The sequence below is a fragment of the Penicillium coprophilum genome (genome assembly GCF_028826855.1).
Source record: "Penicillium coprophilum strain IBT 35676 chromosome Unknown utg000002l_segment0_segment1, whole genome shotgun sequence".
NCBI lineage: Eukaryota > Fungi > Ascomycota > Eurotiomycetes > Eurotiales > Aspergillaceae > Penicillium > Penicillium coprophilum.
This window is the reverse complement of record NW_026622722.1, coordinates 841,755-855,124: the sequence shown is the minus strand read 5'-3', so window position 1 is coordinate 855,124 and position 13,370 is coordinate 841,755. Positions and strand designations below refer to the sequence as shown.

General features: G+C 47.1%; 7 protein-coding genes across 7 annotated transcripts; 2 read left to right on the top strand and 5 right to left on the bottom strand.

Moving 5' to 3' along the window:
• Window positions 1-207: 207 nt before the first annotated feature.
• N7500_002375 (Hemopexin/matrixin) lies at window positions 208-867 on the bottom strand (the record flags this gene model as incomplete). Its single annotated transcript, XM_056673521.1, has 1 exon — window positions 208-867. The coding sequence occupies one exon, from the start codon at window positions 865-867 to the stop codon at window positions 208-210; it is 660 nt and encodes a 219-aa protein (XP_056534046.1).
• A 1,609-nt stretch (window positions 868-2,476) lies between these two features.
• On the bottom strand, window positions 2,477-3,756 carry N7500_002374 (uncharacterized protein; the record flags this gene model as incomplete). Its single annotated transcript, XM_056673520.1, has 5 exons — window positions 2,477-2,910; window positions 2,996-3,128; window positions 3,188-3,300; window positions 3,343-3,672; window positions 3,729-3,756. 5 exons carry the CDS (start codon window positions 3,754-3,756, stop codon window positions 2,477-2,479), a joined length of 1,038 nt encoding a protein of 345 aa, XP_056534045.1.
• Window positions 3,757-4,437: 681 nt separating this feature from the next.
• Window positions 4,438-6,466, bottom strand: N7500_002373 (Leucine Rich Repeat domain protein; the record flags this gene model as incomplete). Its single annotated transcript, XM_056673519.1, has 3 exons — window positions 4,438-5,831; window positions 5,885-6,226; window positions 6,283-6,466. 3 exons carry the CDS (start codon window positions 6,464-6,466, stop codon window positions 4,438-4,440), a joined length of 1,920 nt encoding a protein of 639 aa, XP_056534044.1.
• Window positions 6,467-9,034: 2,568 nt separating this feature from the next.
• On the bottom strand, window positions 9,035-10,488 carry N7500_002372 (SET domain-containing protein; the record flags this gene model as incomplete). Its single annotated transcript, XM_056673518.1, has 2 exons — window positions 9,035-10,057; window positions 10,114-10,488. 2 exons carry the CDS (start codon window positions 10,486-10,488, stop codon window positions 9,035-9,037), a joined length of 1,398 nt encoding a protein of 465 aa, XP_056534043.1.
• Window positions 10,489-10,803: 315 nt separating this feature from the next.
• N7500_002371 (uncharacterized protein) lies at window positions 10,804-11,010 on the bottom strand (the record flags this gene model as incomplete). The annotated part of the gene is made up of 1 exon (XM_056673517.1): window positions 10,804-11,010. The coding sequence occupies one exon, from the start codon at window positions 11,008-11,010 to the stop codon at window positions 10,804-10,806; it is 207 nt and encodes a 68-aa protein (XP_056534042.1).
• On the top strand, window positions 10,999-11,181 carry N7500_002370 (uncharacterized protein; the record flags this gene model as incomplete). The annotated part of the gene is made up of 1 exon (XM_056673516.1): window positions 10,999-11,181. The coding sequence occupies one exon, from the start codon at window positions 10,999-11,001 to the stop codon at window positions 11,179-11,181; it is 183 nt and encodes a 60-aa protein (XP_056534041.1).
• Window positions 11,182-12,453: 1,272 nt separating this feature from the next.
• N7500_002369 (uncharacterized protein) lies at window positions 12,454-13,269 on the top strand (the record flags this gene model as incomplete). The annotated part of the gene is made up of 1 exon (XM_056673515.1): window positions 12,454-13,269. One exon carries the CDS (start codon window positions 12,454-12,456, stop codon window positions 13,267-13,269), a length of 816 nt encoding a protein of 271 aa, XP_056534040.1.
• Between the last annotated feature and the right edge of the window lie 101 nt (window positions 13,270-13,370).

Sequence of the window (13,370 nt, the reverse complement as noted above, 5' to 3'; positions counted from 1 at the left end):
AGCTATCTGCACATCATCACCTTGTGACAGAGGGCTATCAGTTGCCCATAGCAGTAATTCAAGCACGATCTTAACAACTTAGACATCCATAATAAAAGCTAAGACTTAAATAGAGATGCAAGAAGTGACCTGAATCAACCTAAGCCCCAACATACGGCTCTTTACGTTGCACTTGACAGAATCACCACCTGTTTCATGACAACCCAACTAAACCCATCCATCCAAAGCCTTCCACGCGGAGCTGATTGGCTTCGGGGGCGAAACAAGACTATCTTGCCTATTGCTATCCACTTTGATCACCGCAAATTGATCCCCGCGGAAGACATAGTAGAGGTCCTGACCATGCGGGCTCGGAACAATAGCATCAACACTATCAAAGCCAGCTTGAACAAGACTCGGCCAGCCCTGTGCAATAGGTGCAACCTTATTGACCATCTTGTCGGTACTATTATCCAGACGAACATAGTTCAAGCCGTTGAAAAAGTACATCTCATTCTTTGTTCCTGGGGTGAGCATTGCTGCATCCACAGTGTCAAAGCCCGCCTGGACGAGTGATTTCCATCCAGAGGTAATAGGACGAGCGCCGTCGTTGACAAAGCTATCGTCGTAGTTTTCAAGCTTGATCTTGGCATATCGGCCTCCGAAGAAAACGTAAAGTTGGTTTTCGTGGCCCGGCACAGGCACAATAGTGTCCACTGTACCAAAGCCCATCTTAGGCAGAGTGTTCCAACCCTTGCTTGAGAGCGTGGGGCCTGCAGCAAGATTATGCTCGGGGCCTCCTTGGCTAAATCTGACACGACCATAATGTCGGCCGGAGAAGACGTAGATCTCCTGTTTTCCGGCAATGCGGCAGGCGGCGTCAACCATTGTGGATGAAGATAATCGATGAGATTTTGAAAGAGTGAAAGTAACTTTGTTGCTTGTAGATAGACTGATAACGAATTGTGTGGAATATGGATCTTCAGACTAGAGCCTGATGTGATGATATTTATATCTATCTGCCCTTGGAACTTGGGCTCTTCATTGCTCATATGACACCCACTCCCTGCCTGTACGATGATAACATTGAGCATGTCACGTTTGTATGACTGGGATCAAATACCATTCACTGCATGGTGTTCTACAGCTAGACTGGAGCAAAAGGCATTGGCTCTTCATTGCTCATATGACACCCACTCCCTGCCTGTACGATGATAACATTGAGCATGTCACGTTTGTATGACTGGGATCAAATACCATTCACTGCATGGTGTTCTACAGCTAGACTGGAGCAAAAGGCATTGGCTCTTCATCTTACACATGATTTGATTTACGCCAAGTCGAGCAGACATTATGACATTTGATAGAAGATGCCAATCGACTCATTTAATCAAAAGACTCTCAGCCATACGCTGCATTGATTGATACTTAAAGATAATATCCATGGATCACAGTATTAATTATAGACGGCAATTCTGTAGCCATAGCCATAGCTGCCTTTCTCCCTAATATATTAACAGTTCAGGTTCCTGTGATAGCTACTGGCCAACAGCCATCTCAAACTGAATAGCTCGATCTCTGAAATATACATACGACGAGCATTGAATGCCTCGTACCACTGAATCGTACCGAGGAAGACCAAGGGTATACATAGATGTGCAGCAATAGCCCCTCGGCTTGGGAGGATCAAACCTTACTCCACAACCCGTGCAAGGAAGACATGTAGTGCCCGTATTTAACAACAAGAAAAGGGCTAAGACCTATGGGTTCACTTCCTAGCATTGGATCTCTCGGACTCTGTGACTCGCTCTAATACTTATGGCTCAAATGACCGGTCTGTGTGACATAAAAAGTTGAAACTAGAGAAAACTAGAGAACTAGTTTTCTTCTATGTGTGAGCTGGATATTGATGAAGGGCTAGGCGCAGAAAGATGAGGGTGCTAGTAACATCGGAAAGAAAGATCGATGTAGCAGTAGTCTAGCTAGTAAGGACCATGTATATCGAGATTTGTTTTGATATTAGGCATTCATATTTCCAATAGGACTAAGATACTTTGAATTTCTATATTACTACGGTCCTATAACTCCTATAGGTCCTCGAATGTTTGCTTTCCACTCCTTCAGAGCGTCATAGCGCTCCTTATATTAGCATCTCTCCATAAATTGCCATGTTCATCACGGCTCTTGGTTTTAGTGCTTGATAGGTCTTTATTGAAGATGTCGTGTTTCTTGTCCTACATTGGGGGTTTATATATGAGCAATCGTATTGGGTATACGGTATAGATGGTAATTGATTCTACCGCAAGGAGAAAGGAGATAGAGAGAAAATGTCAAGAGCACCTAGAGGAAAGAGTTCGGTAGAAGATTCACACAAACAAATAGTTCAGCCTAACTAATCAACTGTGGTGCTATGATCCTGTAGGGGGAGAGATGCTGAAAGTTCATCGTAGATTGATGCCATTGACAGCATGTCGACAAATGCACAATATCCTTCCTTTCACTTGAACATCTTCGCCAACTTCTTTTTGCGCGCCTCTTTGAAAATTTCCTCAAACACAGGTCTGATCTCCTGCAGAGCTGCCTTCCGAATTGCACGCTTGAGCACTTTCTGATTGTCATTGTAGTCTTCAAAGTCAGCCTCCTCCAGCAGTTTCTTCAACTGAGTGTCGAAGATCGCCGTCATTGATCTTCCATAATCAGGGATTCGGTGTTCGTAATCGCCTTGGCCTATCGCGTTAAGAAGGCCCTCTGTGGCTTTGTTTATCACCACCACAAGTAGGTTGAGGGTATTCTTCTCTGCATCGGGACTGAGTAGGTTTGGTAGGTTCTGTATGACATCCATGTAGACGGTCACCCCCGCTCGTATAGCCATTGCGCGCATACGTTTGAGGTCTTTGTAGTAGTCTTCTCGTCCAGGAAATTGGTCAGTGTCTGGTTCATAGGTACTTGGGTAATTTCGCCGCCTGTCATCGAGGCTTTGCTTCGGTTTGGCGAACATGATTCGTCATAATCTTACCGATCAAGTCTGCATGTCCATGAGGAGGTACTGCGCGGGGGCCCGGTGGAGCCAGCGCATCATCGTAGACCGAACTAAGCAGCATGATGATATCTTCGTAGTCATTTCCACTCCCGCATTGTGTTTCAAAAGACTGTGTATATCACTAGGATTGAGAAACATAATCTCATTTAGGTGTCCGAGGATACATACCTGGCCCTCCTTTCTAATGCGGAAGAACCTGAAGCGACCACCGTCCGTTGCAAGTGCATATGCAGTGTGGTTTTGCTTCCGACGCCTCTGCTCAACATGAATCCCAACTTTGTCTGGTTAGTCGTGACAGATGTGACAGAGCATGAAACACTCACCCGTAAGCGCTATCATCTCTGAGCCTACTGGACTGGACCCCAAGACATTTGTAGGCCGCATCACCGCCAGGAAATCGATGCCTATGTCCTCTATTCCGTACCAAAAACAACATTCAGGATGTCCATGTGCACGGCCCCGAGCCGAACTGGTACAGATACCCATGTAGGAAGATCCAGAGCGAGATTGGACATCCTGGGAAGATGGCTCAAGCATATGTCTCTTCATCACTTGGAAGTGGACGGCTGAAAGGAGCAATTCAACCCGAAGTCTTTGAAATGCTTCATTTTCGGGGCGTGATCTCAGCGCGTTGAGAGATTTGACGAGGTCCTCTTTGTTAGATTAATTGGAGTTTCGTGGCGAGCTCGCTAAGGGAGACGCAACTTACCATACGAGCATTCGATTGGTATGGCCATGGCGAAGAGTGCAGCCTAAGCGCAATTCAGTGCATTGACTGGGGAAGCAAAAGTTGGGTAGGAGGGAGATTGCAGAATGTGAGAGAGATGGAGAGAGAGAGAGAGAGAGAGAGAGAGAGAGAGAGAGAGAGATGGAGAGATGGGGAAAGAGGTGAAGAGAGGCAGAAGCTTGTCGGTTTGTTCGCCAGGTAGTTTCCTCTTTGGGGAGACACTGGATGAGGCACCAGACACGAAACACCAGGCTACACCAGATCAAGTTTACAAAACAACTCATGAAAAATTAAACTTAAGACTATTGATGAGCAGAGTAGTAAAAACCAGATAAATACAGCAACGCCAGTAATATGGGAGAGTCCAGGAAAAAGCCAGACACCGCTGAAGAGATCTCAGATGCTATGCAAAACCAAAAGACAAAACGCGACCGAGAGCACGAACCCGAAGCCAGGAGCCAGAATACCGAAATTCGTAAACCATGTTGCGCGCCGCCATGCATAGACCGGATATCATATCATTCATGACCGTCAAAAAGCAATAAAAGCAAAATGAAAAAAATAGCAATGCCCCTCCAATGAAAACGCAAACCGTGAAAATGAAAGATATCAAATCAAGGGTATCAGCAAAAGTGATAAGAAGATCCAGCGAAAACGCTTTTTTTTGGGAGAACAGAACGCTCATAGTAGATCATTTTTTGAACATGTAATGGCCGTAGAGGCCGCCGACCTCACCAACGGCCATGGGAATCTTTCGCATGCCCCACCAGCGTGCACCCATCTTCCAGTAGCGAGCGCCATCATCGGAAGGTTCGTGGGGCATGGAAGATGGTTCGCGAACGTACCAGCCACGACGACCGAGGTCTCGCACAGTCCAACCAACAGATACGCGCTGAGTCTTGGCACGCTCACGCAGCGGTGTGATAATCTTGTCACTGAACTCAACGACCTGCAAGGGGTAGCTTTGGTTCGAGAGCAGGGAGCAAGCGCTGGTGTTGAAGATGGCTCCGATGGTCATCTGCGGTACCTTGGCAAGGTCGAGGTAGCAGAGAGTGCTCGGGGCATCGGTTTCAACTCCTGTGGCTGGGTTACGGTAGCGACCGAAGAAGGCGTTCACGTCCGCGACTGAGAGATCCGCAGAGCTAAGACCCAGCTCCTCCAGGTACTTGGACATGGGCACCAAGTATGGTACATGATCCGATGTGATCTTTGCTCCGCCCAGGTTGAGAGAACGGAGAGTCTGGGGAAGCTTTGGCAGCAGGGCAGACACATCGGTCTCTTCCAGAAGACGGAAGCGGGTCGGGTCCGTCAACAGGTTCAAAAAGACAAGAGACTCATTGACTGACGGGTGGGTGGTGAGGAATTGAACTAGGGCGCACGGGCGGAGGCGTGTGCATCGGGACAAGCTTAAATGCGAGATACGGGCAGTCTCGGGGATGGCGAAGAGAGCTGAATCATTAACTTGAGTGTGGGTAAGATCGAGGTGCGTGAGGTTGACTAATCGCGGGAGAAGGTAGTCAAACATAGGGGCGGGGATAGTGCTGCATTCGTGGAACGAGAGTCGTTTCAGGTTGGGCATGGTCATGGGTAGCGCAGGTCCACCGACCAAGGCCTCCTGGAAGACCCCGGAAAATGCCTGGGTCGAACAACCGCAGAAATCCACGGCTCGCAAGTTCGGCAGGCTCATCAAGAGCTTCCGAATGACTTCCACGCTAATATCACCTTCCAAGTGTTCCTGCAACAAGCATTCCTTCAAATTGGGTAGCAATTCTAGGCACTGCAAGAGGGTCTTGGAGGTCAGGTTCTGGATCTCAGCGTTCATCTGCTTGGTGCGACCTAGTCCAACGGAGGTGAAGTGGGAGAAGTCCAGACGGCGCACCAATGTCCCCAACGCCGGATACTGCGACATATGAGTGAGGGCCTTGGAGAAGATAATGGAGTGTGGGAAGGTCATGTTCCTGTACAAGACACCCAAAGTAGCAGCGTGCAACGTGTGGGAAGTAAGCAAGCATGAAACCAAATCCACATTGCGAGGGGCGTAGCCATTTGGAGGCAGATCGACGGCAAGATTAGAGATGATTTGGTCTACCAGACATGTTAGCGCACGAGCAACAAGGATGACAGGTGCGGCTTCTCACCAAGAACCTCCGGAGGCAGCCTCTCCAAAGGTGATGGACCGGGAGGGGTCTGCAAAACCTCCATTTCGGGGACCTTGGGTGGGAGAAGCTGCATGGGTTCAGGGTCCTGGGCTTCCCATGCCCAGCCCTTTGCTTGTAGATTTCCAAGGCCACGGAGATCGCTGTAGCTGCGGCTCAAACTCTTCCCGCCCAATCGAATCTGCTTCCATCCCAGGAATCCACCACAAGGACAGCAGAAGTCCGGGGCCGGTTGCATTGGGCTGGGGCGGTCGACCTTGCGCTCGTGGTCGTGCTCTTGGGGAGATAGAACTTGGTGGGTGTCCACGAATGATTGCGCAATTCCTAGATTGTCGATCACGTCAGCCTCCAGCGTGGATTCGTACATGGTCGGTACGTACCGTCCTCTGTATCTTCTTTGATTGAACCGAAGGAGGGGCGACGCTGGCTGCTGGATCTGGACCCATCCGGGGTGCTGCACGGCGAGGGAGATGACTCGCGTGAGTGGAAATGATCACCGCAGGGAATTGACGACAGTCTGGGGAAGGCCGGCTTGGGCTGCGAAGGGGCAGTAACGGAAGTCATGGTGAAGAGGATGAGGCCCTCTATAAAGGGCCCTAATTGTACACTAGTTGAAAAAGTACCTTGGAGTAGGAAATCAAAAAAAGACCAGTCTACCGAAATTTAAAAATGAAAAAGCTTCAGATTTGAAAAAAAAGGGGAAAAGGGAGAGGAAAAAAAAAACAGTGAAAGTGGTCAAGACCGAGGGCAAGTTTAGGGCTCTCAGAGGGGCGGGGGGTTAAAAAAAAAAACGAAGCTGTTAGTCACGGAAACGGACCGTTGCACAACTTTGTAGGTAATATGGCTTCGTCAAGGCTTTCCGGTGGACTTTCGCTAGCAAAGGATTCACTAGACGGATATTTTGTAAAATTGAAAGAGATGAAGGTCAAAAAAAAAATGAGAGGATAATCATGGGTCATGGCCACATGGGGCGAACTTTTCTATTTTTTTTCATAAAACTGATTGATTACGGTGGCGGATCTGGAGTTTTTATTTTATTTATTTTATTTATTTTCGATGATTCTTCTTTCTATCTCTATTTTGAAGTAATTGAGTCAGTCTAGTCCTATATTATATTTCCCGTAGACTTACTATTCATTACTATTTAGTATATTACTATACTATATACTTTGTACTTATACAACTAGACTGATTAAGTTCGTGTTAGTTCCCCAAGCTACCCCTGCAGACCCCATTTGCTTTTTTTATTTTATTTTTATGCATGCGGAAAATGGCGTCACTCGCCGCATTGGAGAGAATGTTCCCAGGGTTCTTAAAGATAAGATATCAAAGATACTGTAGGTAGGTATCTAGGAACACCATATTCTAAGTATCCAAATAGACGAAGTGTTATCTATAATATAAGTACCCAATCCCCCCGGGCCCCCAAACCTGGCAATTATGTGACAGGTCAGCCGATTCATTTAAACTATATACCCCAGAAAATTCCAGGTTCTCATTACTTAATGACCATTCCCCATGGCCCCTGTTCACAGCGATTCGCCTCTGGATTTGACGATTACCTAATGAGAATCCCCATCACCTGATCCTCATGAGCTGATATAGAGGTTTGAGCTTCCCGGACTTCCGAGCTCTATCTCCGTACGGTCGTTCTATTCGCTTCTATGCCTTTCTCCATTCCCCCTTCTCCAGCCGTAATTTGTTACCTATCTCACTTCTCACCGACTTTGCTTGTCAGCCAAGACAGGTGATCCACGGGTATGCAGCTGATCGTCAATGCCAAGCCTATCGTTTCTCTTATATGTATACTCCCCTCTTCGGTCTATTGGGAAATAAAACAATGGCCTCTCTCGCTTTCCACCCCCAGTCCCGTAATATTGTCATCCTGACCTACTTCAAGGACCGGGTTGCTGACTAGCACTGCATCTTTGGTACCACTTGTCGGACAGGCCCCAGGGATTGGCAAAGGCTTAGTTCTCGCGCTGCAGCTGAGCAACCCGAAAAGAATACAACCCAGCCCAGATCCCAAGACAGGAGAGACCTTTGGCGTCATTTGAGTCACAGTCTCATGGAATGGTGGCCAAGCGAGTACAGGGCTTGACTGCATGCCAAGCCCTGATTTGAATGCACCTCCGCGGAATTGCATCTGCCGCCAAGGTCTCCCCGCATTGCTCAAAAACAAGGCCTTGGTCTGACTCCTTTCCCTGTCCTTTTCTCCTTCCTTGACTTTTAGTCTCTTCACTTATTTCCAATATTGCCCCTATACCCGTATTAACAAGTGCTTGTCAACAAACCTACTAGATCACAGCCAAATCATCTGACCACGTTGAAACTGTGAGTTCAAACCCCCTAGCTTCGTCTTTTGAGCATCGTGTCGCAAGAAGATTTGAACCCTACTCTTTCCCTGATGAACGTTTTTTCTAAAGCGTTTCCTATTACCTGACACCCCATTCATGGGAATGTTGAGACCTATGTGGATACTGAATGGAAGAAAAAGCAATGTCATGGTGTGAAATCGCCACCGTGGCATATAATTCGCGAATTGATCTGGTTTCCACAAACTTGAGTATACGCTGACCATGGTCTACTCGCAGAAATTCTCGGTCCAATTACCGCAGCATTTCGGGCTAGCATTCGGGCCGCGGGGGCCATGGGGGGCTATGTGGGTCAAGAATGGATCAATAGCTCCACGTAAATTCGGAGCAAAGATGTAAAGCAAATGAAAAGAGTTTGCAGAGAAACGAACACGAAGCAAACAGACATGTCGCTATCGAGTGGGTGGCCTGACGCTGTTGAAAACAAAAGACTTGACGACGCGTGCAAAAAGACCAGGCTCAAGACAAAGCAGGAAAACCCCCAGGGCGCCATGATGAAATAGACTCTAGGAAAGTGAATTCAATACAGTTGTAAGAAGAGATCAGAAGTATCTCAAGGTTTGCCATCTGAGATCAACTATTAATAACATCCCGGTACTAATCAACTACCTGAACTCTTCTGCACAATCAGGAACATTCAGGAACATTTGAAACCACGTATCCCCAAAGCCCTCTTCACTTGTAGCTACTCAGCAACTTCCTCACTTCGGTATACAGAACAATGCCACTTGAAGATGTACTTCGTACACTCGTCTATCTATCTGCCTTGTCTCCACAACCACTTCTCAAACTCATCCGAGTTTAACCCCCTAGGAACCTGGTTCTTCGAGCTCTTCCATTTCGTTGACAAACCAAAACTGGCATGTCTTGTTGGATCTTCCATCAGTCTCTGGATCCTTATTGTTTCGTGGTTCTCTCCCTCAGAAGCCACCCTTGCTTTATATGACCGCTCCGCGAAAGCCCTAGCACGCGCCTGATCGCCGTGTACAATACTGATCTGGAAAGCATCATAGTAAAGCCTAGTAAGATGAGGGTCCTGGCTACCTTCGTACTCCTCCTCAAGAATTTGAACAAGAGCTTGGCAATCTTTGAGGCAGTCCTTGGGGCTATACATCACCCGGGACCCATCACCAATCGCGGCATCCAGGAGTTTCATCTGGCGGCGGCGCTTGTCACTCTGTTGCAGCTGATCGGGTTGGCTTGAGCAAATGCTGCAATCGCAATCGAACCCAAATGCCTCCTTCAAGTGACGACGTCGCTCGTCTGAGGGACCCCCATGATCGTAGGGGAAAGTAATCTCTTCTCCTGCCTTAATAAATCGAACTGCATACATATTTTCACGTCCCAAAGAACTGTCCCAGCTGTTGTGCGCGTTAGGCAAACAACTGTGGTTGATCCGTGAGATAGTAGAATAAATGCCTCCAGTCATAGATCCAGGGCCGCATGGCAGAGCGTTTGTTCGGACAATGCCACTGAACGGCTGCTTTCCTGGGAAATTGTTATGCAAGGACAGAAACTGGCGTTGAGCATCCTTTGGTAACTTTCGTAGCTCTGTTGCTATTTGTTTCTCCATCGTCGTTGTGTTTGTAATGTTCAAAGTTGTGAGCAATGGCTTCTCGGAGACAATCAACTGCCCTTTCGCAATGTTGAAGCGTGCCACGAGGCCTTGTCCCTTCCCCGGTACTGGCTGTATTTTGTAGAGTGGCAGATTGGGCTCACTGATTGGATCCGTACCGAGCACTAATTGGCCTATGGTGGTAGGCGTATTCGGTTTGTCGAACTAGATATTCATAGGTCAGAGAGCATCAGTGAGTCATGGCATTCATAATGTCGTACCGGCTCGTATGATCTGATCGATTGTTGTACTTCATCCCAACCGTAGTGACCCGGTATCCCTGATCCCTCATCCCAGCAATAAGCTCTTGATTCGAAGCAGACGGTGGCTATCCGACTGACAGTATCGATATATTTTCTCCATTTACCGGAGTCTTCATTCGGAATCATTGTACCAAAACGTAGGAACTTGTGACTTTCGAATGGAAGTAGCAGGTTCGAGTCGAACTTGAATGCAATATAGTTCGGCTTCACTTCGACTTGATCGTCGTCTTGGTATCGCTCTCTGGTGAATGTCAAGAACATTTCCCAGTTGTGTTTGTCTAACAGGCCTTCTGATAGGCGTGGAACCATGTCAAACCCCATGTAAGAGCCCATAGTTATCGATAAAGTTATTGATGAAACAGAATTAAAACCGGACAACAGAAGAACTTACTTCTGAAAACAGGCCGTTGAGGGGGAGGATCTAGCAGCAAAAGAGGAAAAGAAGCAGGGCTGGGGTCCCAGCTGGCAAATGAAGTCTACCATTATATATAGGTCATGGGGTACTGAGCAGCAAGGCAGCACTCAGCCTGATGCGCTGTCCACCACCCCTGTCAGATGTCGGGTCAACACTCAGGTACCTTTTATATGGGACACATACATCAAAGGTACTTCAAAGTCAACATCCGCTTTAAACATACAAGCATATATTTATGTCTTGACTACAGCGTTTGCTTTGACGTTTGTGCCAGCTGAGAATCTCAAATGCTTCGCGTCAGTATTCCGAGCTTGATGTACCAACATGAAGCCCGATCCAAAGGAATTAATTGTGCGACGAGACTGGTCGATAACAGCGCCCAGGAATGCCTCCTGCATCTCCATGCTCAAACCATTGAGATACTCACTATGGCCATTCATCTTGAAGGCACTATGCACAAATATAAGGTCTTCACACTGATTTCACTTCGCCGCGACTTGTGCAAGGCTGGCGATGGTAGTAAGCGTCTCAAAATTGTCCAAAGTGTAGATTCCCAGGCCGTTCTGAATATATGCGAGTTCATCTACAGAAAATCCCGTGACATTGAGTGATCTATCTCCGTCGGAAGGGCTATCGGTGGCCAGGTTGCCGTATTTAGGGCTATGATGCTTTCTTCGTAGCCAAGCTGCTAACATTGCGCGCTAATGTTTAACAGAGCAATGGCTCGAGCAAAGAGAAAACACCCCTTTAGTATTTTCTTGGAGCGGGTATACCAAATTTTATAAGAGTTGCATGAGGAAAATGGGGCCGCAATGAGAGAATTGACTGGCTGATCAAGTACAGGTCGTTCTCATTCCCACTTTCTTCTGCTCCTGTCGTTATAGAGGAGCTTAAATAGAGCTTTCTATATTTGGCCTTGCTCCCCTGGCGTCCATTTCTATCCACCTCAATACGGAGATGGACGGATATATCGGCATTTCCTGATTGGGGTTACACCGACTTGCCATCGTGAACATGTGTTCTCCATGGAGTGTTACTTTGTTATCAGAAGCTCTCATTTTTGAGAAAAACATGCATCACAAGGCGCCCTTGGTGCCTGAAGTACCCTTCTCCAGGCTAGCATGGGTGCAATTCGGATCGCCCCGAGAATTTGTAAAATGCGTTAGGCCAGATAGTGAGATTTGAGAGAGCCATACTAATGGAAGCCTCCAGAAGGCTAAAGGACCACTTATCTCAAACCCTAGAGTCGTTGGTAAGCATATAGAAGCCACCTTAGGCAGCAGTGTTAATCTTACTCCGTAAAGAGTACTGTTTCTGTTTCCAAGCCTTTCTTGGCAAGGCTTCTTTATGATAGTGATTCTGATTGGGCATTGACAAGCTTGATCAAGATTTGCATTCTGAAATCCCTAGAAAAGAGATGGCTTCCAATGCTTCTATTGAAATGCGAGAAATATCTCAAGGTAACTATTTTTACAACCTTGGAGAGTCTGAGACCTTGTCCTGGCACTTTCATACTTTCCCTTGTTCCTCAACTACTCCATCTACTTACATCCTGAAATCCTAATTGATTCACGTTCAGTTTCGCTCGCAGCAATTGGATTAAAGTCGAAATGCTTCTCACTTTAAGTCAGATCATGCTTGCAGTTCTACCCTCACGGGTCTTGAACGTTCTGATCAGCCCAGGGGGAGATGGAGACCTACTAAGCCAAGTCGCGGGTGTTCTTCCCACGACCATACACATGGAGCCCACATTTTCTTCCTTTGCTCTCATTTTTAGCCAGATATTCATTTCCACTTTAGTAAGACTCTGCTCTTCTTGACATAACTGATTCTAATCGATTTTTAACAAGGTCCGTTATGTTCTTGGCCATGCAGTGGCGACAATGTTGATCCTTGAGATTGGCCAAAAGGATAGGGCTTTCTCAGATCACGGACGGACCAACAAACGATCTCTGACGTTCCGATCCATCTACGAGGCCATGCGTCTCATATATGATACCCAGAGCCTTAGCGCATTTCTTTACGCCATTCTGATAGCTGCCGTCTATCAGGTTACCCATCTTGCAATCAGAATTTGCTTGGAAATTACAATTTTCGGACACGAATTGCTGATCCCATTTGCATACGCCTGCTCCTCGGTTCTCTTGTGCAAACTTCATTTGATGTGGACTTGTGCTACTATCTCGTCACATCGACCTCGACTCTATTCTTTAGCAGAAGCTGCGCAACAGAGCAAATGGACACACTTGGCCATCCCCAGTTTCACATACGGGATATGTCAAGCCTTGATGAATGAGTGCCAGAGTCTACTGCAAGCATCGATGATTCCTTCCAACGAAATGCCAATCTCCTCGAGCAGGCGCGCCAGCGTCGAGATCCTTGCAGCAATCATCATGCTTGCATTCCGGTTCCTGGGACTAATGCCAACGTCCATCGCTCTTGTATTGACCGAAGCAAGCCTTTTACCGGGCAAATTGGAAACAATCATTCCTTCTCCGACAAAGCAACGTGGATCAACAATTGCCGAGCTGCTTGGAGGGGAAAAGGTCCCCATGGGACTTGCTGCATTTAGCAGCGCACTGAAGGGGTTCGGCGTGGCTCAATTTTTATGGCTGATTGAACTTCATTTGAAAAAGTGTTTTGTCCAAATAGTATTCGAAGTGCTTACTCTGCCAATTATTCTCCTTGGCATTCTTTAAATTCGATAATGACAATTGATGTTCAATATGTTACTTGATACTGAAGCAAGTTTTGCTCTGGCTGTTACTGGGCCAATCATAGCGATGTTTACTCTCGATCT